The sequence below is a fragment of the Onychostoma macrolepis genome, chromosome 04 (assembly GCF_012432095.1).
Source record: "Onychostoma macrolepis isolate SWU-2019 chromosome 04, ASM1243209v1, whole genome shotgun sequence".
NCBI lineage: Eukaryota > Metazoa > Chordata > Actinopteri > Cypriniformes > Cyprinidae > Onychostoma > Onychostoma macrolepis.
The window spans coordinates 26,321,442-26,344,985 of NC_081158.1; the positions used below are offsets into that span (position 1 = coordinate 26,321,442).

At 35.4% G+C, this 23,544-nt stretch overlaps 1 protein-coding gene across 1 annotated transcript; it reads left to right on the forward strand.

The window, feature by feature from the left end:
• Positions 1 to 1,522: 1,522 nt before the first annotated feature.
• gxylt1b (glucoside xylosyltransferase 1b) lies at positions 1,523 to 6,574 on the forward strand. Its single transcript, XM_058773486.1, has 7 exons — positions 1,523 to 1,884; positions 3,379 to 3,562; positions 3,864 to 3,995; positions 4,239 to 4,490; positions 5,496 to 5,619; positions 5,701 to 5,873; positions 5,981 to 6,574. Exons 1-7 carry the CDS (start codon positions 1,679 to 1,681, stop codon positions 6,140 to 6,142), a joined length of 1,233 nt encoding a protein of 410 aa, XP_058629469.1. The 5' UTR covers positions 1,523 to 1,678; the 3' UTR covers positions 6,143 to 6,574.
• The last annotated feature ends 16,970 nt before the right edge of the window (positions 6,575 to 23,544 follow it).

Consider the following 23,544-nt stretch of genomic DNA (forward strand, 5'->3'; position numbering starts at 1 on the left):
AAATGCACATGACATGCATGCGGATGATATTCGCTGTGGGTCTTCAAAGTGTTGTGGTTTTTACCTCACCATGAGGAGTGATGCAATATGTGGCATACGGGTTGAGTCAGACAAGGAAGAGTATTGTTTCTTACTTGACAATTTCCAGCATTGTCTTAACTCAACATGACAATCCATTTCTCAATAGACATTGCCTTATACAGCAGAAAACATTCCTTTTATCTGATAAAAATAAAAAGCAGAAAGCATGTTTTGCTGATTAAAAAAAGAACACCAAGTCCAGTTCCTCTATGCTCCCTACAAGCACTCTTAAAATATTATGAATATTCACAATTTTGGTCTACATGTATGGCTGTTGCTTTTGATATGTGTTCCTCTAAACATATTAGTAAATATTTTAAAGATACTACTACTAATTTAGTCATTAACCGTTATTAGTCAAGCTTTTGTTTTAGAGGTACGGTACTAAGAATTAATTTGAACTTTACTGTTCTGGCAATGGCTAGTCATAATAATTCAACTTAAATGTGTAAGATTAAGATTGCATGACGTAACAAGATTTATTATTAAAAAATTAAATTCAGTGTCACATAAATCTGTAAAAGCCAACTACAAATATTAGCAATTTGTTATTGATAGAAATATCTAAAAAAAAAAAAAAAAAAAAATCTAATAACGTTAAAAAGCTGCTAGTAAGTTTGTAAAAGGTTTGTAATAGCAGGGGTCTCTCTCACGCCATTGGGGGAAAAACTTGTATGTGGGGGATGGTGGTGGTCGTTAGTTGATAGGAAGACTGACTCATTTTTGCGAATCGGTTCCTTCGAACAGATCGTTTGAAACCGATACAGCGGCTCTTTAGGTAATTACGTCATAGTGTTTGCATGCTCAAAAAATGTTCCAGTAAAACATATGTAGGCACATATTTCTTTATATGTGACCCTGGACCACAAAACAAGTAGCACGGGTAGGCTATATTTGTAGAAATAGCCAACACTGTATGGGTCAAAATTGTCAATATTTATTTTATGCCAAAAATCATGCAAAGATCATGTTCCATGAAAATATGTTGTACATTTCCTACCGTAAATATATCAAAACTTAATTTTTGATTAGTAATATGCATTGCTAAGAACTTCATTTGGACAACTTGAATATTTTGGTATTTTTGCACCCTCAGGTTCCAGATTCTCAAATAGTTGAATCTCAGTCAAATATCGTCCTATCATAACAAACCATACATCAGTGAAAAGCTTATTTTATTCAGCTTTCAAATTTGATGTATAAATCAAAATTTCAAAAAAAATGACTGGTTTTGTGGTCACACATGATGTTTTATTTTCCGTTTAAGCTTTATCAGGGTGTTAATTATAATTTCATGTAACCAATTTCAGTTTGTAGCAGCCAAGATTCAGCTCATAAATGTTTAGCAAGAATACTATTTATAAGTTATGTATAAAAAGTCAGTTTTGCTAAAAACTGTCGTACAATCACATTTCTAAACATATTTACAGAACACCTTAGTTTCAACATTTCTGCTATCCCTGTCATGTGAATCAGTTCAACTGATTCTTGGAAAAGATCCGACTCAAAAGAACGATTCATTCACGAACCGGACATCGCAAGTGGTCATTAGTTTACTTGAGTTTTTCCAAGTAGAACAGTGTCCGAGTCCTGTAGAATGCGTGTATATCTTCGTACATTTAGTTTGTGCATAGTTATCGCTCTTCTGTCTTTAGTATTTTTGTTCAGTAAACATGATGCTGAAAGTTTTTCGGCCGTTTTAAAGCACGTTAGGGCGCCGCTGGAGCCATCCGTCGCGAAGAACTTAAATGGAGCAACAAAATCAAAACAACGACCCACCGCGACCACATCACACAGACCGCGGTAAATCAAATTTGTTTCATTCATTTTGTTTAAGGATAATGTTTGTTTGGCGGAATTCACTTAAGTGACGTTTTTGTTTTTGTTTTTAAATTTGTTTTAAAAGGATGTTTGGAATTTTGTTTGCACAGTTGTCACAATATGGGGGAAAAATCTAAGTGAGACATTCAGCGTGAGCCAGTTTATCTATTTTATTAGCATAGGAGGTCAGAAGTACAGGAAACGTCCAACACTGAATCCACATGAAAGGAAAACGATGCGCGTGACAACAGCCTGTGCAATTCCACACTGACTCGAGAGAACTGTTTCTAGTGGAAGGTGTTCACACACCTAACTTACTTGTACTGATTCATTGTCAAGGGAGAGCGCTGGCATGTCGAGAACATCGTTGAGATGTTGAGCAGACATCTGTTTCAGCTGGTAGGCTCAGATTACAGGCAAATGGGTGATTTTTGTCTTGAATTTCTGTAATTGATTGAACTTACCTCGGAAATTTATCTCAGAAATATATATGTATGTGTGTGTGTGTTTTGTATATATATATATATATATATATATATATATATATATATATATATATATATATTATAAATATTTTTGTGAGGCCCATTAGATGTGTTTAATAAACTATTATAACAAAAAATATTAAATATATTTAATAATTATCACGTCGTAAAAATGTTTTACATTAATTTTGATGTTTATTTAATGTATCTTGCAAAAATGTTAAACTAGAAAATAATTATGGAATAGAAACAGCTCATTTTGTTGGAGATGTAGTTGTGGTATTATTTACTAATCCATCATTTTATCAGCCAATCTATGTTTTTTTTTCCTTTGTTGTAATAAGATACATGTAGTAAACAAGTTTGTTTAAAAGATCAAATATCTTAGTGCATCACATTCAGATGACATTTTTAGTTTAGTTTGTCACTTTTTTTCTATTTAATTTTGATGCATATTGTTGAAATACATTTTTAAATTGCAAATTATAAAATAAAACAGCTCCTTTTAAATTTAGTTTCTGTCATTTTCTGAACAGAGCACCTTCTTTTTGCAGATCATTTGTTAGGAAAGAAGTTGTGGTCTTATTTACTCATCCATCCTTTTATCAGCCCATTTAGTTTTTTTTTTCTTTTCTTTGTAGATAGATAGCTTTTGTTAACTATTATAACAAATTTTGTTTTATACATCAAATGTTCTTTCTTTGTCTATCTTATTACATTTTTTAATTATTATTTTTTTAATTTTGATGTTTATTTAATGTTTGTTGCAAACATGACAGCAAATTATTAGAAAATAAAACTGATTTTATTTATTTTATTACTCATTTTATACATTATAAACTCATAACTCATAATAAAGCTCATTTAAAAATTCAACAATTTCTAAAGGATAAGCATTTCCTTGCACTGACTGTTTGTTGGAAAAGTAGTAGCTAGTAGCTAGTTTATTTACTCATGGTGTTCAGTTGAACTAAAACTGATCTATTTACAGAGATGTTGCGCACAAGGTGACTTCGCCTGGACAGCGAGAGACGATGCAGCTGGCTGTGGTGGCTTGTGGAGAGAGACACGGGGAAGCTGTCAACATGCTCAAGACCGCAGCCACACTCAGCAGCCGAGCCTTGAGATTTCACATCTTTGCAGAGGAGCAGTTACACACCAGCATAAAAACAGCAGTCAGTATGAGCCAGCTGTCATTTCTGACATTTATGTTGTGTCACAAGAACGTGCATGTTTGTCCAACATTAAAGGGGATACATGTCATTTTAAACAGTCAACCTCATGCAAAATTTCTCCAAATCTGTTCTGATGAAGAAACAAACTCATCTACATCTTGTATGACCTGAGGATTAGTAAATTTTCAGCAAATTTTCATTTTTGGGTGAACTATTCCTTCAAGCTGCTACTAAACTACTGAGAAACTGTATAAAGGGATGAAAGATTTACTCTTTTCCAATCCATTTTCCACTTATACAGCTGGATTCCTGGCCAGCTTTCATCCGAGCAAAATTCAGCTATATTGTTCACCCCATTTCATACCCCCATGAGAACCATAAAGAGTGGAGTCAGCTTTTCAAGCCATGTGCATCACAGAGACTCTTCATACCAGTGAGTATTACTGCAGTTTAAAGCAATTTAATGTTTTAAATATCTATAACTATTTTAAGCAAAAGCTGATTTTTTTGGCTCGTGTCATTTAAAAAAGGTTACAGTGATTGTACCAGAAAATGCTGCTTTCCTTTTGTAAGATGTCAAAAAATTCATACTACTCGTTTCTGAAATAGAAAATGAAATTCCAAAATGAATTTGCAGTTTGATAAACTGTTTGCAATTCCATTCTTCTCTCTACAGATGATTCTGAAGGAGGTGGACTCCTTACTCTACGTGGACACCGATGTCCTCTTCCTGCAGCCTGTAGAGCTGATCTGGGACATGTTGACGCACTTTAACTCCACACAGTTAGTAGCCATGGCACCAGAGCACGAGGAGCCACGGATTGCCTGGTATAGTCGCTTCTCCCGGCATCCGTATCATGGAAAAACTGGCATCAACTCTGGCGTCATGCTGATGAATTTGACCCGGATGCGAATGACACAATTCAAAGTGAGTTTAAAGGGCCGGACCCTAAACTTTCTTCCGTTATGTGAGGGCTGATGTACCTGGACAGAGCTATTCGTGCTCAATCTGGATGTTGCCATCTTGTTTCAAAGGCAAACATGTTTTGGCCAATCATGTGGGCTGCAAATGTCATGTGACACTCTATATTACTATATTAAAACACCTACTATCAAACAAAAAGAAAAAAACGAATATAATTAATATAAAAATACAAAACACAAATAAAACATAAAAAATAAAAAGGTTTAATAATAATAATATTTACCTAAGTAATATAAAGATATATATTTTAAGTTTGGGCTTGGTAAGATTTCTAAAAAAATATATATTATGAAAGAAGTCATAATATATCATGCTCACCCAGGTTACATTTTTAAAAAATACAGTAAAAACGGTATTATTGTGAAATATCATTGTGATTTAATATATATGTTTTCTATTTTAATATATTTTAAAATATTAATTATTCTTGTGATGGCAAAGCTGAATTTTCAGCAGCCATTAAATCAGTTTTCAGTGTCACACGATCCTTCCAAAATCATTCTAATATGCTGATTTGGTGCTCAAGAAACATTTCATATTATTATCAATGTTGAAAACAGTTGTGTTACTTATTTAAATACATTTAAGTAAAACATCTATTCATCTATTTATGACTCCATTTTAATGGCTTTTTGGTAACACGTTATTTTAAGGTGTCCTTGTTATAGGTTACATGTACTTGCTATTGTAATAACAATTAATTATGCATAATTACATGCAAGTAACCCTAAGACAAACCCTAATCCTAACCCTAACCATATAGTAAGTACATGTAGTTAATTAATATTACTCAGTACTTAAATGTATAATTACACTGTAACAAGGACACCTTAAAGAGTAACCGGGTTTTTTAACATGTAATTACATTTGAGTCCAGAAGAGGGTGGTAAAGGTCTCTTTACTCATTTCAAACTTTTCTTATTCTTTTTTTCCGCTCTGTATGGACAGAATGACATGACTTCTGTTGATCTGCACTGGGACGAGCTTCTGATGCCTCTGTTACAGAAATACAAACTTAACATAACCTGGGGTGATCAAGATCTGATCAATATCATCTTCCATTACAATCCAGGTAAGCCTTTCTGGATTCCGTCCATTCCTTATAGTTTTATTCCCTTTGAGGTCTCTGTAACAGATGTGTGTGTTCACCCAGAGATGGTATTTAGCTTCCCCTGCCACTGGAACTACCGTCCTGACCACTGCATCTACGGCAGCAACTGCATCCCGGCAGAGGAAGAGGGTGTTTTAATGCTACATGGCAACAGAGGAGTGTTTCACAGCGACAAACAGCCTGCCTTCAAGGCCGTGTATAACGCTTTCAAACATGTAAGTTGTATTGTTTTAGAGGTGATTTGTTAGTTGTTAGTTTTTACTTTTTTTTTTTCCCCCATCCATTCCAAAGCTAATAAATCACTCTTTACTCTTTCTGGCAGTACATATTTGGACAGGATCTCATAAAATCATTCTTGTTACCCCTGGAGGCGGCGCTGAATGGAACCACTCACACATACTGTGGGAAAGTTAGTCATTTCTTTACCAGAGGACTTGGAAAGTCTGTACGGAAGATCCAGAGAATGCTTCCAGCAGGTGGCTGAGCTGTAATGTTGTTGCTGAATAATGACAGAAATGTGTTCTCTGAGACAGGATAGGAGCGTCGCTGCTCTTCCATTTGAATCTGTGCAATATTAGTAGAACGGGTTGAATGATGAAATGTGAATTTAAACTGATATTTTTTTATCCTAGTTAAAGGGACAGTAAAAATATATAAAATACAAATAAAAAGTCATTATTTATTTACCCAAATGTCATTCCAAATCTGAACGACTTCATTTCCAGAAACAAATCAGGTAAATTGTTGTGACTACTGTTATGCTTCTTTTGTGGCGCTTGGATGTACTGTTTCTTTAAGACTGATATTGAATGTACTGCAAGAGGTCATAGGATAAATTGGGAAATACTTGAAAATGTAAATATCGTATTCATTTTACATAATGTTCATATGAAATAAAAATATATATCACTAATTAGACTTTGTGACCATCACTTTTCATTCCCCACTGAAAAATAAATGGAACAAGGATGAACAATATTAAAGGTATAGTTCACCTAAAAATGAAAATTTGCTGAAAATGTACACACCCTCAGGCCATCCAAGAGGTAGATTAGTTGTTATTGGAACAGATTTGGAGATATGTAGCATTGCATCACTTGCTCACCAATGGATCCTAATGGGTGCCGTCAGAATGAGAGTCCAAACAGCTGATAAAAACATCACAAAAATCCACAAGTAATCCAGATGACTCCAGTCCATCAAGTAACATCTTATGAAAAGCTGCATGTTTGTAAGAAACCAATCCATCATTATGATGTTTTTAACTTCAAACTGTTGCTTCCGGCCTAAATAGGAGTCTATAATTCATAATAATGAATGGCCTGAAGGGTAAGTAAATTTTCAGCTAATTTTAATTTTTGGGTGAACTATTCTTTTAAACCTATCATTTTAGAAACAGAATCACAGAAAGGATTTAGCACAAGCTACAAACAACAAACTGAAAATGTGGAGTTTACTTTATTTTTAGAAATTTACATAAACATTTTGCATTTGTAATGTGATATTTCTGCTATTGACAGGATAAAATAAAATATAAGATCAAATAAAAAAAAAACTATTTAAACAACAAAAAATACAACAAATAAAAGTTACAACTTTCCTCCACCAGGGAGCAGCATTGATTCAGGTTTTTATAAAAACAGGCAGTGTCTTACTTAGAGTGATTACAGTGGCTTTGTTCTGTGATCACATAACACAACAGAAAATACTGAACCACATCCAAACAATATTTTCTTCATCTCATAACAGGCTGAGACATACTTTATTTGCAAAGTGAAAAACTGAGGTAATTTAAAACACTACTAAGTTATAGATCTTGGAGCACATAAAAAAGAGAGGAAATGGCCCCGGGAAGTTCTGTAATGAGATCAACGATTAAAATATCATTACTTGGCAACCCTTAAAGCAGTAGATGTTAATGGCACAAGGAAGACCAACTTCATTTATAATATAGAAGCTGACCTGCATACGGTCCGTTTGAAGCATCAGCAACCTGCGCTTGAAGGTCGCGATGACTTCACACACTACAGAACACAATGAGGAGACTGATGTCATGTTTCATCGTTACATCTCATGGATCAATGTAGCAGCAAATAATCCATGTCTGGACCACCTGAGGCACAAGAGCTGATTTACAAGGATGTGCAGGTCAGAGGCTAGACCTGATAGAACAATAATGAGGGCCTGTTGGTGGTCGTCCTCTTGTATCTGACAACCAGGATGATGATTCTAGAAATCTATATTCCAACATTTAACAAGGAAAATATTGTGGGGAGTTGTCTGTATCAAGTTTCATCAATTCACTGCTTTTATGAAAATAAATATTACAGGCTGCACTGCAAGATAATGTTAAAAAAAAAAAAAAAGTACTACTATTACTGTTACTAATGAAATCAGTAAATAAAAACTCTTGTCTTGAATACCATTCTGTGAAGTTTTATGTTAACTGATCTTCTGATATTATGATACTGATTTCTGTAATAGTATGTTTTTAATAATAATAATAATAATTATTATTATTATTATTTTAAAATAATGAATTAATCCTTAATTGTTAAGGACCTTATTAAGGACCTTAATAATTTATTACATTTGAATAATCCTATTATTATTATTATTATTTCTACTACTATTTACAGTTTATCATTTTGATGAAAAAAATGAATTAGACGCAAGTTAACAATTTGACATTTTTTTCCTGGAAATTAAGTTTTGAAATGACATTTGGGTGAATAAATATATATATATATATATATATATATATATATATATATATATATATATATATATTTTTTTTTTTTTTTTTTTTTTTTTTTTTTAATTAGCAATAATAATTAGAAATGAAAGCAGGGGACATACACTCAAATCATGTAGTGAAAAAACAAACAAACAAAATAACCACTCAAAAGTTTACTTCATGACATTGTGATGAAAACTATGAATTTCATGATTTAAACCTAAAAAAAGTTTAATACTAATATACTGAGATATCAGAAGTGATGTGACCAAGTTCATTTGTTAAATAAACCTTTTTTAAAACAAAACACCATTTATTGGCGTCTCCTTTCATAGTGTGCCATTATACTTTTTACATCCGTTCACTCTTTATCACTTCAGTTCATGGACAGGAGATAAACATTGCGTCTAAAACAAAAAAAATCTGTGGGTCTATTGTCCATTTCCTCATGTGTGTGCCAGTCTGAATCAGCCCCTCGTTTACAATGGATCCTCTATCTTTGCTTTCCTTTCCATCATTTCTCCCTTGGACAATATTTACCTCAAGTGGCAACAAATAGGTGTTTTTTTTCAGCTCGACAGAAAAGCAGCCTGCGGTTTGGTGAAAGAGACCTTATCTCTCATTCCTATTTCCCCCCAGTGAGCTTTTCAATTAGGTAATTACAGTCATGTGAAAGGAGACTCGGCAGAGAGCCCCGCTGCATTGTGGGAGCACCTGTCCCCCACAGACGCCAATTACCTGGCACGTGAACCGTCCCCATTGTGTGGGCGCTCTGAGGGGTCCGAGTCTGCAGGAAGTGCAAACCCTGCCAATGCAGCGTCTAATCAATGGGTGAGCGGTGGCTGTGAAACAGGTACACAGGAAGAGAAATAAATGAGCGGGCTGCTTTTCTCATTTGCTTATTTATGCATTTGTATTCAGACTGGAAGCACACAAACACACAGTGAAGCTTAAAAACACATTGCAGGACTGGGATCAACATTAGGCTATGAATTTAATCAAAATATTCCCTTTGCTATGGGCATTTTGGGGTGTCATATTCTTCACTCAAAAATGAAAACAATGTCTTTTACTCACCTTCATGTTGTTCCAAACCTGTATGAGTTTCTTTCTTCTGTGGGACACAAGACAATATTTAAAAAGTGTTCACATTATTCAATGGATTCAATATTTTTTTAACTCCGTTTACTGAAGTGTTAGTTTGCCAGATATGGATTGAAGTATCAAAAGGTTTTAGTTGGTTGGATTAAATTTATTGGCACTCCTAGTTTCAACGAATTACAAAGCAACTAAAATAATTACAATGAATTACATTTCATAATTCCAGACATTTTAGGAGCTGATTGTTTTTCAAGGATCCCAGTTTTTTAACAAACAAATTTACATTGCAGCTGTTCACAGTTTACTGAATAAGCATTGTAAAACTATTGTTTTACTCAATTTCTGCCTGATAAAATATTTTAGAGCTTGGCTTAACTAGTAGAATGAATATTCATTAAAAGAAAGAAAAAAAAAAAGAAAAGAAAAAGACACTTGTAAAATTAGACTACTTCAAACATCCAAGTTTTCCAAGATTGCATGAAGGAACTTCATATGGTTCTTCATGGGAAACACCGTTAAGTAAAATAAGAAATATCTTTTAGTTGTTTCAGTTAATTTAATGCTTGTTTTGTCTTATTTTAAATAACTCTAAGTCATCTTGCAGGCCCTTTAAAGGTTTGCTGGGGCCCCTTTGTCGTGAACCACCGTACAATGAAAAAAAAGTAACAATACCAGTATTTGTTGACAAATTTCTGCCTTGCCAAGGTATTAATGTAAATGCATTTAGTTATGTCTTTTTTTTTTTTTTTAATGCTAACAGGTAGGTATAACACCAACGACAACAAAAAAAAGTATGTGAAATATTCAATCATTATGCTTGCATGTCGTTAATATTAAATCAAACAAAAACATTGACAAGAAAGTCAATGCCAGAGTTTCCCAGAAGTGTCATAAGCCTACGTAGATCATAGAAATGATTGGCACCAAAGATCTACTTACTTTGGTGAAACGCAGCCCAGATAAGGTTGGAAGACCACCAAACCAGCTTAAGATGGTTTAAGCATTTTTTTTAAAGAGAGTTTTTGACTGAATACCTTTTGAAGCTTTAATAAGTAATTTAAAAAGCAAAAGGCCCTGGAAGTAAATCTTTTTTTTTATTATTATCTAGGGTCGTAAATAGTCAGGATTGGATAGCAGCATCTACATTTTTCATTAAAATCATTATCGATGGACCACTGAACGTTTACTTCTTAGTTCAAAAAAGTAATCCGATTACTTTTTTGTAATCTGAAACTATAGCAAAAGGAAAGCTTTAAAGTGAATTCAAAACAAAGAACAAAGACTAAACCGAACACTGCATGCAAAAAAAAAAAAAAAGACATAAATGAGCACATAGCAGATCATAAATAGTTCTAAATTAGACTAAACGAGACCCGAGTGGGCACAATCATCATGAGGGGAACAAGAAACAGCCAACAATGAACAGACAAACAGACAAAATTCAAAATAAGACGAGACAAATCAACCTGCATTTCTTACTGCAGAAAACACCCTGAAACCAAAAGAAATACATCAGCGATGAAGCCATTTCCTGTGATCCATCTCACAAATGTCAGTATTCATCACTCTGCTACTGAATATATGTGCTTATGGTGACCTGAATAGACATCTCTTCTCACTTATTGTATGTGGAGCAAGAGACACCTTCTGTCTCCCAAGTGAGCTAATTTACGCTCGAGTCCACTTCATTGTGTGCTGCATCGATTCAGTTTGAACTCTTTTCCTTGATAAAGAAGCCCAGTGAGCTGAATGCAGATGTCTGCAGGGTGAGATGGCAGGGAAATCTCATTCAGGAAATGAGCAAAACTCAACCTGTGGGCTTCAAAGTGGCAAAACATGTCAGTCAGCTACCCATAGGGCGATTCAAATCATTATTTCAGTGTATGTCAGTGAAGAGAACATACTGGTGTGAGATTAAAAGTCTGCGACAAACCCGCCATTACATTTGTTAAATTACACTAATGGAAATAATTTTTTGTTGAAAAAAAGAGAATACAATTCGTTCGACATACTAAGAGTAAATATCAGTGCTGTGGTTGATACGGTACCTGAGCAGAGGAAAATACAAAGGACATCTTCAGGGAGACAGACTCACTTTGATCTGAGTTCAAGCTGAGAGGCACTAGGTCTGACAGGTTATATAACTTTCATTTTTGTGACTTAGTTTGTGACTGACTGTGTGTTGGGGCTGGGAGAATGGAAGAGGAACGAAAGAGAAAAATTGAACTAGTCAACATGATTATAAATCCAAAATGAAATGTGACTAAAAACATCCTTGTTAAAAGAAATCAAAATGGAAAGTTATATTTTGGTACATTAACGGTAATTTTCCACCATTTTCTAACAGCTTTTTGCCTTTTGCAAGGTTATATAAAGGTGTAGTTTATCATTTCCATTTATAACCACTTCATTTAAAGGAAAAAATGCAAGACATTTAATATAATGTAATATAAAAAATGTTTTCAAACAGGTTTCCTGAACACTCCACCTCTCTAACACTGGTGACTTTTTTTACTTACTATTATTTTTTAGCATAAATATTCCATAATATCACTCCATTATTATGAGCTCAAAACCTGCATGAATGAATTATCTATTATTTTATTTGTAATTATTTTTAAATTAAATACTGTTATAATTGTTGATTAGGGCAGAAACCTTTCAAAAGTACATTTTTGTATCTTATTTATCCCTAAATGGTAGACATCAGTACAGTACTGCCCAGGTGTACCATTTCTGAGAGTGAGGCATATCATCACAGGACACTACAATCACCTTCCCAAACATCATCTACCCAATTGGTTTTCAAACCATTAAACCTTAAATGCACTTTGGTAAAAGCAACATCATTTAAACTCAGTAAAGCGAATGGTGTTATGAACACAAAATATAATCATGTTTGATTTCAGCTATGGATCCATGTGAGGGGTGCGCAGATTCAAAAAGTGCTGTGCTTGCCAAAACGGCGAGCATTCGCGTGATTCATAGGATCATTTAAAAGAAAAAAACCCACTGTAAATGTACACGTGCTCTCATAGTGACTCGGACCCTTTCCATCTTCACGTTAGGCAAAGGTAATTAAACTGTCACTTTTGCGTTTCAAAAACGCAGCAGTCACCACATTCCCCTAACGTCGAGGAATATCTGTCATTTGCGATGACTTCTGAATGGTTCATTTCCTTTTCTGAACCTTTGATTTGTGCGAAGACCCGTGTCAATAAAGCACCCCCTCCCCTCGCGCTCCTCCACATCGCTGCTGATGTTGTCTCAAAATGAACATCTCCAATTAGACACAAGCAATCATTCATTTGATGACTTACTGTTTACATTCATTGTCGCAATCTCGCGAAAGCGCGCTAGACAATTCGTCGTACCTTGTGGGAAATCTAACTCTTAATCACTGTATGAGAATAATAATACTGATAAACTCATCATAATTTGGCACTGCGAGCCTCGGCTTCATCACATTTAAGACAAAACAGATTAAAAACAGATAAAACCGCAACCTGAATCATAAAAAATGGCAAGAATAATGAATTTGCTGTCATTCAAAACACTTGAGTTAGCAGCTAGAGCTAGCTTAGCTTTGTATTTAGATCTTTTGTTCCTCAATGCGATTGACTCAAGCACACAAACAATAACATGAGATTTGAGGGGATTTCTGTGTTCGTTTGTGAAAGGCTTGCGTAGGCCTTTGTTTCCATACCGTACGCTACTATGCTACCGTCTCCCCCCTCATTAAATTAGAAATGAATAGGAAACAATTGAGCTATAATTGATAGGCCTCTCCATTCGTTCTCCTCACAGACTTTCTTTATCAGCTACATAGTGACAAAAATCACAATGGCTGTCTTCTCCGCCACCTTTTCAGTTCATTCAGGCTTGGACTGGTACCATTGTTCTGGCCCGGGCCTGATAAGGCACCGATAATGTTAACCGGTTATCACATTTGCAGAAAAGAGGGCAAAATAAAAGACCCAAGACAGCCGGCGAATTAGCAACTTTGATGAATCGTCGGTTTGAACACGAGAGATTAGCATACTGATTGGACTGATTATTTGTAATTGCGGTTGGAAGTGAAAGCGGGCCGCTCCGGATAGCACTCGTTTCTGTTCCAACCAACTGAAATTGTGAGCTTTGTAATGACATTGAATTAATCTTTCTTATCCTCCTCGCCAGGTTAAAATTATTGCAAATCAGGGTTTTTGTGTTTGAAAAATTGAATTGTGAAACGGCAGCAGACGGTTTTTCCCGAGTACATACTTCAGGGGCTTCTCCGGGGTGGACACATGGCAGCAACTTGAGATATACGATAAGGGAAATCTACATGAATTTGGGCAAGTGTTTTCACCTGAGGTACAGCGAGTGTCCTTCAAAGCCATCTGCTAGCATTTGCACCAGCTAATTAATTTGTCCTTCACAGGATGTGTTGGTACCGGCGGGGGAATACAGATCCTGACAGATGCTGAACACAAGACAGTCCTGACGCTCGGGGGGATGCTATGTGCCATCTAGAGAATATCGAGACACCTAGCAAGATTAATCAAACATGATAGTGCAAGAAGTTGTTTTGAAGAAATAGACACTCAAGCTGAGGTAAAAAACTGGGCCTTCAGCATTGGGTACATTTACATAATATTACATTTCTTACACAGCCGACTAGCAGCAATCATTTCTTTGTACGTTCTAGATGATTGATGTTTAGTTGAGGATGTCAATTGAAATCACAGCCCCTATCATCGCAGATACCTAGGGAAACTGGCCAAGAGCATCATCATATATTACATTCTGTAAACAAGCTCTGCCTGTAGCACAAACCAGTGCAGATTGCATCTCCAGGATCCATTTATAGACACTTCCATCTCCAGTGCTTCAAAAGAACCACGACAGATGACACTAGAGACAATAGAAAGAGGAAAATCAAGTCTGCTGTTCGATTTGCAAGTTGTTAGAAAAGTTTTGCTTTCCACTGGGATTTGGTAGACATTCTTTTGTAAAGTGTAATCCTGGCATCTGAAATGCACATTAGTACCAGCATTCTAACATGTTTTTAATCCATGAAATTAATTGAATGTTAAATGCAATCACATTAAACTAATTTGGAATTATTATGGTTAATATTATGGTTGATATTTGGCATTATACAACATTAAGGTCCTCAAAAATGCTGATTCAAGTAACTGAATTCAGAATAGCATACTACTCTTATTATTTATGCCATGTCTTGGAGCCAGTCTCATGAAAATGCGTATTAATTACACAATTATATTAAATTTTTTTGTATTTTACGTGCTATTTATACACAGAAACGGACTTTGGCATGCATATGATACGCACGTGTTTGTCGTGCATATGATACGCACTTTGTTGGTGTGCATATGATACGCATTTTGGCGTACATATAATACACACCTACCCCACACCCATAAACCTACCATATGCATGCCAAAATTCATTTTTGCGTATAAATAGTACACCAAATAGAAACAGAAAATCGTGCCATTGAAATGCACATTCATGAGATCGGGTCATGTGCATGTGATAGAAATAGTAAAAGTAGTATGCTAGTGTGCTATTCCGAATTCAGCTACTGTTTTTATGAATGAGTCATTGAAGCATTTATTCAACCTATATTTGTTCAAAACGCTGATTCATTTATTTACCAAAGCCAAAACTTCAAAATGAATAAAAGCTGTCATCATTATATAATCATCTAATTTTTATTTATCTGGAACAAAAACATATTAAAATGATCTTACAATATACTATTATATAGATTTATACTAAAAATGTCACTGTTAAGGTGCTCAAAAATATCTATACAATAGAAAGATATATTTACAAGTATATAAAATAAATTATAAAAATATAATTATAAAATAAAGGATCCGTAAAGATTTTAACATTTCTAAAGCTGTGCATTCAAATACCTTTACTTTTTAGATCCTGTCATGTTTCAACATCTCCAAGTGTCAAAAACATATGTGAAACCATTACATATGAACACCTACAAATAATGAGATTATACTGAAATATCAAACTCAAATGGGTTTAATCGTTAGAAAATTACTTTTAAGTTCACTTAGATCTAGGTCAAAACAATTTTTAGATGGCAGATATTAATATTACAGACAAGGAGACTGAACCATGTTTTGGTGCAATATATCATCACATTCAGAATAAGAAAAATTGAGGAACAGTAAAGGTTTAAATTAAATTAATGCACAGATCAGCCTCTTTGCAAGAGTTCATGCAACCGCACACACACATACGCTAGTTCTCAATCTCTGTATCTAGGTCTTGCTATATTTGCCGTTTTGCTTTCCACAGCACTTTTTATGAATAATTATTCCCTTTTGAATTATGAGCAATACTCCCAGCAAATGCACTGGTTCTTAGAAAGAAACATTCAGCGTATCGAGGTCAGAATAAGCCTAGAGATTACATCAATGCAGATACATGATTACATTTTTGCATTTATAATAGCCGCAATGAGACTCAAATGGATAAATGGAAAACACCCAAGAACCTTTCATACGTCACAAGCCCTGGTTTTGTTTTTAGAGAACAGCTGCTTTCAAAAGACAGTTTACTCTAATGAATGGCACATCATTGTAATATTGCAGTGCATTACAGTCTGTCATTAAAACTGAGGAAAAACCATCTCATTTACTCTAATAAATTGAGCAGAAGGTGGAGCGGAAGTCAAAAATAACTCACACGTCAACCCTTAGTTTAACCAGTTTACAATACACCTCCTTTCATGACAGCCTGAGGTCATGAAACATAATGATGATATTAAACAATCTCAGCTTTCATTCTTTTAATACATTATCTAATAATAAAATGAGCATGTGAATAGACTCATCTTGCCTCAGGCCAATAATGAACCAGCGTCTAGTCCGAACAAGCTGCAGGTATCAGTTACGTGGTGCATTTACTAGCTTGACAGGAAGGATTCTCATTTTATAATGAACTAACTAGACGGCACATAGAAACACAATCACTTTACAAGCTAGATAAGAGAAGAACAGTTTATAAAGGATTTGAGTAGGTGGAATAATGAACTGAGAAAAAATAACAGATAGTCACATGGAAGGGGATTTGAAGCATGATCCACTAAAACAACCCAGAGAATTTCCCTATATATGCACTATGAGTATGATGGAAGATCTGCATTCCCTCAATTCATTTTTACTCCATTGCCAGTCCCAAAATAGAGCAGTTGGCAACTAGGTGCAGCAACACACCTGATTCTTTTTGTGTGCCCTAAATCCTTCTCTTTCACTTGGTCTTGCTTTTTTTCTCAAATGGTCCTAGAACTTTCTCAGAACTAACTTTTTTTTGAACGACAATTTTTGCAATTACTTTTAATTAACAAAATAAAAAATCAGTGCTCCTTAAGTTCACACAAGGTCTTAGCAGACAGATGTAGCCCATCACATTAACTATGGACATGTTTGATCACATCACAATTTGGGCAAATTAGAGCATTCTGGGAAATGAAGTGTTCTTCTATGAAATAGCCATAAAATGATTTACAGGTTATATACAAATTTTTGTAGATTACAGTGGGGCAAAAAAGTATTTAGTCAGCCACCAATTGTGCAAGTTCTCCCACTTAAAAAGATGAGAGGCCTGTAATTTTCATCATAGGTATACCTCAACTATGAGAGACAATATGAGAAAAAAAAAAATCCAGAAAATCACATTGTAGGATTTTTAAAGAATTAATTGGTAAATTCCTTGGTAAAATAAGTATTTGGTCACCTACAAACAAGCAAGATTTCTGGCTCTCACAGACCTGTAACTTCTTCTTTAAGAGGCTCCTCTGTCCTCCACTCGTTACCTGTATTAATGGCATCTGTTTGAACTTGTTATCAGTATAAAAGACACCTGTCCACAACCTCAAACAGTCCAACTCCAAACTCCACTTGTCGTGTTTGGAGGAGAAAGAATGCTGAGTTGCATCCAAAGAACACCATACCTACTGTGAAGCATGGGGGTGGAAACATCATGCTTTGGGGCTGTTTTTCTGCAAAGGGACCAGGACGACTGATCCGTGTAAACGAAAGAATGAATGGGGCCATGTATCGTGAGATTTTGAGTGAAAACCTCCTTCCATCAGCAAGGGCATTGAAGATGAAACGTGGCTGGGTCTTTCAGCATGACAATGATCCCAAACACACCGCCTGGCAACGAAGGAGTGGCTTCGTAAGAAGCATTTCAAGGTCCTGGAGTGGCCTAGCCAGTCTCCAGATCTCAACCCCATCGAAAATCTTTGGAGGGAGTTGAAAGTCCATGTTGCCCAGCGACAGCCCCAAAACATTACTGCTCTAGAGGAGATCTGCATGGAGGAATGGGCCAAAATACCAGCAACAGTGTGTGAAAACCTTGTGAAGACTTACAGAAAACGTTTGACCTCTGTCATTGCCAACAAAGGGTATATAACAAAGTATTGAGATGAAATTTTGTTATTGACCAAATACTTATTTTCCACCATAATTTGCAAATAAATTCTTTAAAAATCCTACAATGTGGTTTTCTGGATTTTTTTTCTCATTTTGTCTCTCATAGTTGAGGTATACCTATGATGAAAATTACAGGCCTCTCTCATCTTTTTAAGTGGGAGAACTTGCACAATTGGTGGCTGACTAAATACTTTTTTGCCCCACTGTATATGTACTCCGTATGTTGTGTGTATGATAACATTTATCATAATGTTGACATGAAAATATTTTTTAAAAATACTAAAAATAAAATGTTAAGATGGGTGCACACGGTACAATTTTGGCCTCAATTTGGCCGTCTAAATGCAAAACATTCCTCTTATCCTAGTTATCCTAGTCAGTTGCTAGTTTGACATATTCCCTGACAACCGAATAATGAGCACTGCGATCAGATTTTACCTCTGATGATATTCTGTCAATGCCAGAAGTTTTGAGGCACAGTCCTGCAGTGTGGCTTTTCCTACTATGACTGTCAAATAAAAACAATCATTACAAGCACAGAAACTGATGACGCACACTGTTAGACATTTCTTTAATTTCCACAGTTATTTACTGTATATCACCCAGTATAATACTGCAAATTCCCTTTACAGTAAATAACTGTAATACCCTTTGCATCATGGGAATTTTCCGTGACGTCAGACCCGAAATACAGAGACTTACTGTATTTTTTAAAATTGCTGTATACTACTTTAACGGTCTCTTTGGCGCCATTATACTGAGGTCGTTTTATTTTCCTCATTTCTTATATTTGGATTGACACAATTTGCCCTGCACCGTGTCTATAACGCCGCAGCAGCTTGGGACTGACTGTAGGATGTGTTACATCGCTTCTAATGATTGGAAAATCCGTTTGTACTTCGTGTCAGAAACAGCTGGAGCGCTTGGAGTACATCTGTACATCAGAAATATACCGGGGCATCACATTACTGTCCGCGTCCACTGTTGATAGTATATATAATGGGTTCTATATTGCTTTTTAATCTAGTCGCGCCTCACCTCGCCGCGCCTCGCCGCGCCACTTGCGTCCGAGGAAAACATGGAAGCAGCGGGGCAGCGCCGTGGGTTTTTCCCGGGGATGAACCTGCGAGAGTGGAAGAGCTCCGGAGACCATCTACGCTGTGTGTCGATGCACCTCACGAGAGAATAAGACCAGCAAGCAAGGTAAAAATATATGTATGTTTGTGTCAGATTTTTGCACACCAATTTAACCCATAGTAACATTTACTCGTCAACATGGCGGTTACAGAACTATGTACAGAACTTATTGTGTCTGTTTTAATTGAATGCCAGTAGTACCTACGTAGAGTAAAAATAAAATGAATTCTATATAAAATCTAATGAAATCTATATTAAAATGAATGAATTACAGTAGTATACTGATAAATCAAATACAGTTTGCTACTGTAAATCTTAGTTACGCCAGTAAGTTACTGTAAAAAACCCTTTGAAATGTCTAACAGTGCAGTTAGTGCGACATCAACAAACTACCACTTGCCCCACACACATCGTCTTAATTTTTGTTCCAACAGTGTGATATGGCTTATAGCTGGGATAATGTTCGTACATTCTGACAAGCAACTATCGTATAACAATATGTCCTCTTTTTCTTTTCTAAATGTCTAAATTGCCCCAAATGTCTGGCGTTTGGCTTTGTTTTACTAAAGAAGTGCTTTCTACAGTCCTTATAAACTATATGTACACATATTTGACCGTTCTCATAGATCCCACCTTCTTGCCTGCCATGTCGATCATGTACAATGACTGCATGCTATTTGTTAAATCACTTTTCAGCCTTTCAGCAAGTATGAAAACAATACGAAAACAAAGCCAAAACCTGGGCATTTAGGCAATTTAGAAATCCTGGCTAGGACACGTCCAGGAAAGAGAACATATGGTCATACTAAACAATTGTAAAGGACTAGTATAAATCATACAGTGTGTTTTAGATATACATTTAAAGCAGTCATGTAATTTTTTAATATTCACTTTAAATTTGACTTAAAATATAACTCTAATTACACTCCCTTAAATTCAGTGTTGATTCACAATTCTGCATTTTTGCAATTCATCCAAATTAATTGTAATTCAATTCAATAAAAGGTTTTCCAAGACATATAGGCACTGATCCCATCTTCACACCGAACACAAGTTACTCAAGAGCACTCAAGTTAACACAAGAGTCTGGAGCCAAAGTAATGTGGCGCCAAAGTATGTCCAATACACTGGATAAACAAATGCAACAAGTCTCATTTGCAGACTCTCTTGCATCGACTGGTTTTGGTTATGATTCCAATCACAAACACAACTTTTATTGAGCTTAATTAGCTGAATCAATATCTCCATGTAGGACTCTTTGTCTTGCTGTCAGGTAATCTGATTATTCTGCACGCAGAGTGACCGGGCGTTTACTTATACACTCACATCCTTTCCTCAAATGAATCTTTTATTGATCACAGAAGTGCATGTCTGACTCTTGCATTATACATCCTGCAGTTTGTGCACTTTTAGAGTGATTTAACACTGTATTTATCGTGGAATAAAGTGCCATATTTCAATTAAATTCCTTTTAGTTCAGAAGAGAAGCAATTCTTCTGAACTCAGTGCACTGCTAAAATGTTGATTGCATATCAAATGATAAGATAAAATAAATCAATAACCTGCCACAATGTGAAATATCAAACATCAGTCTTCTTTCTGCAATAAAAGTCCGGCGATCACACTTCTGGTTCCTATAAAGTCTGAATCAGCCAGTTCAATCTTCTTGAGTGGATCTCTTAATTTATTTTCATTCGCTCTTCATTTTTTCATGGCTTCAAAGGGGTTTCAAAAGGATTTCTATGAGAGGGGCACCATCTGTGCTCCTCAGTCGGAACAGGAGTGCGCTGTCAGATCTCACACCTCCATAAAGTTTTTCACGGAGAAAGAAAAAAAGTGGAAGACCAGCCATATTCATGTTCATAAAATTAGTCTCACTTTCTGCACCAAAAACATTTGTGAGTGTTGGAGCTTGAGGAAGAAAGGAAACTCCATATGGCTGATTGGCACATGCCATTTCATGCTTATTAAATCCAGCACTCAGAATATTGGTGAGCGAATCTGAACAATGTGCACCACTATAGTGGATGCAATTATTTTAAAAGGAAAAAAACAGAATGAATTATTTTTCTTTTTAAAATCAATATCAAAATTATAGGTTGAACTATGAATGCATTTAAGAAAGTATATATTTTAGTATATATTAATGAATATTTTTGGTTATTAGTTAGCATTAACAATGAGAAATTAATTTGTTATAATATTTATTATTCTTTGTTAATAATAGAAATACAACTGTTCATTGTTAGCTTAGGTCCATTAATAAATCATAATAAAAATAATATTAACAGACACAACTTTTCATTTTAATAATGTATTTGTAAATGTTGAAATTAACTAAGATTAATAAATGCATTTTTCATTGTTAGTTCACGTTAATGAATTAACTAATGGTACTGAATTTAACTTGTTACTATCCTTCCATAATATACTACCGTATACCATATACTGGTTCATTTTAAACGGTTCAGCGGTGTAACAAATGAGTTTTTAAAAATGCAAATATTCCATTTAGTCTCTCAATATGAGCTCATAAAGCTGCATGCATAATAACTAGAATTAATTAACAAAATGATGTTAATATGGAATACAGCATGTCACACCGCAGGATGTCAATGACCCAAATGCATTCATTTGAAATACCAGGATTCTTTTTTCATCAGATTTGAGTTCATGTAAATTCATCAACAGAGTATGTATGGACCAATGAATCATAAGACTTTTTGAATGCGTAAATGTAAATGGAGAAAAAAGACTCAGCATAGGCCACTTAGGCTCATTTAATCCAATTGAAACCCCGATTAGTAAAGAAATTGGGTTTGAAAGATACAAAAGCAACAAAAAGAATCGTTCTGTGTGTTGCCATCCTTTGCTCTTGCCAAGGCTTTGAGCAAACCTTTAGAGGGCCTTTTGAAGGATTGGTGAGCTACAAAAGAGTTAAACAACAATGAGAGGATCTATGAGGCATGCCAAGAAAACATCTCACCTGTGCTGGATCAATACAGCTGAACTGAGCAGCTATTGAAGAGAAGAAAGCTTTCAGCTGAGCATTATCTTTTGCCATAAAACATTACCATTTCCTTTCTAAATCAACATCCATCAAACTGCCAAATTTCTGCAAAACATGACCTATTCAAAACAAAAGAACAATAATAATGCAGCAGAATTGATCCACAATACCCAACCTTTACTAGTTTCCATTAATGTCAGTGTATTACTCCAGATTCTCACTCTGGATAATTGCTTGAAATGGTGTTTGAAACACAACAAAATCAGTACAAACAAATTGAACACTGCTTTCTTTTGAAAGGAATAAAGAGAAGACAAAATGAGGCTGATAAGTATGTGAGTGTGAGCCGTTGGCATGTTGTCAGCTCAGCTAATTATAATTGTGCTTTTCCTCCTGTGTGCTCATGTTTTTGACTGCCAAAACTTGCTTGTGCTAAAACCTGCACCTTAACAAACCAATGAGAGCTGAGGTGGCCAGAAGGGAGTTTGAAATGCGTAGCGCACCTGCTGAGATCTGAGCATGGAGGCTGAATGGATTTTCAGTCATCATCCATTACTGATTTTTTTGCATAAAATGAAACTTTCCTTAACATTGACACTGGACATCGGTGCTAAAATCACCAACTATGACTTCAAGGAACAGTTCACCCAAAATTGAAAACTTGCTGAAAATTTACTCACCGTCAGGCCATCCAAGATTATTTTGTTTTTTATCTGTACAGAAATGTAGCATTATATCACTTGTTCACTTATGGATCCTATGCAGTGAATGGGTGTCATCAGTCCAAACAGCTGATAAAAACATCACAATAATCTACAAGTAATCCACACCACTCCAGTCCATAAATTAATGTCTTGTGAAGTAAAAAGCTGCATGTTTATCAGCTGTTTGGACTCTCATTCTGACGGCACCCATTCACTGCAGAGGATTCACTGTTGAGCAATTGGTGTAATGCTAAATTTCTCCAAATAAGTTCTAAAGAAGAAACAAACTTACCCACATAGCCTGAGGGTGAGTACATTTTCAGCATTTTTTTATTTTGGGGTGAATTATTACTTTCGGGTCATTTTATCTCTGCCTACGCTGCAGTCCCTTTACGTGGCACAAAGTCACCAACCCTGCCAAGATCTACAGCTGTCCTTGTCTATTGTTCTCTTACTTCTGTCTATGCCATTATCTTTCCTTGCCTGCAAATTATTCCTTTTGTTCTCAGTGTGTGCAAGTGTTGTTTTTCTAAATATGAAACAGGAATCCGTAATGCCGTGTGGAGGATTAGAGTTGTTGCCGTGTTTGGAGGAGAACTGCCTTATTTTCAGGTTGACTCCATCTCCATGCACAAACAGCTGCTTACTGTGGGATTAAGAGCCATTGTTCAATGAATCTCAACATGGGCACTGATGTCTCACAGTATAAGCCTTTAATTATGCCAG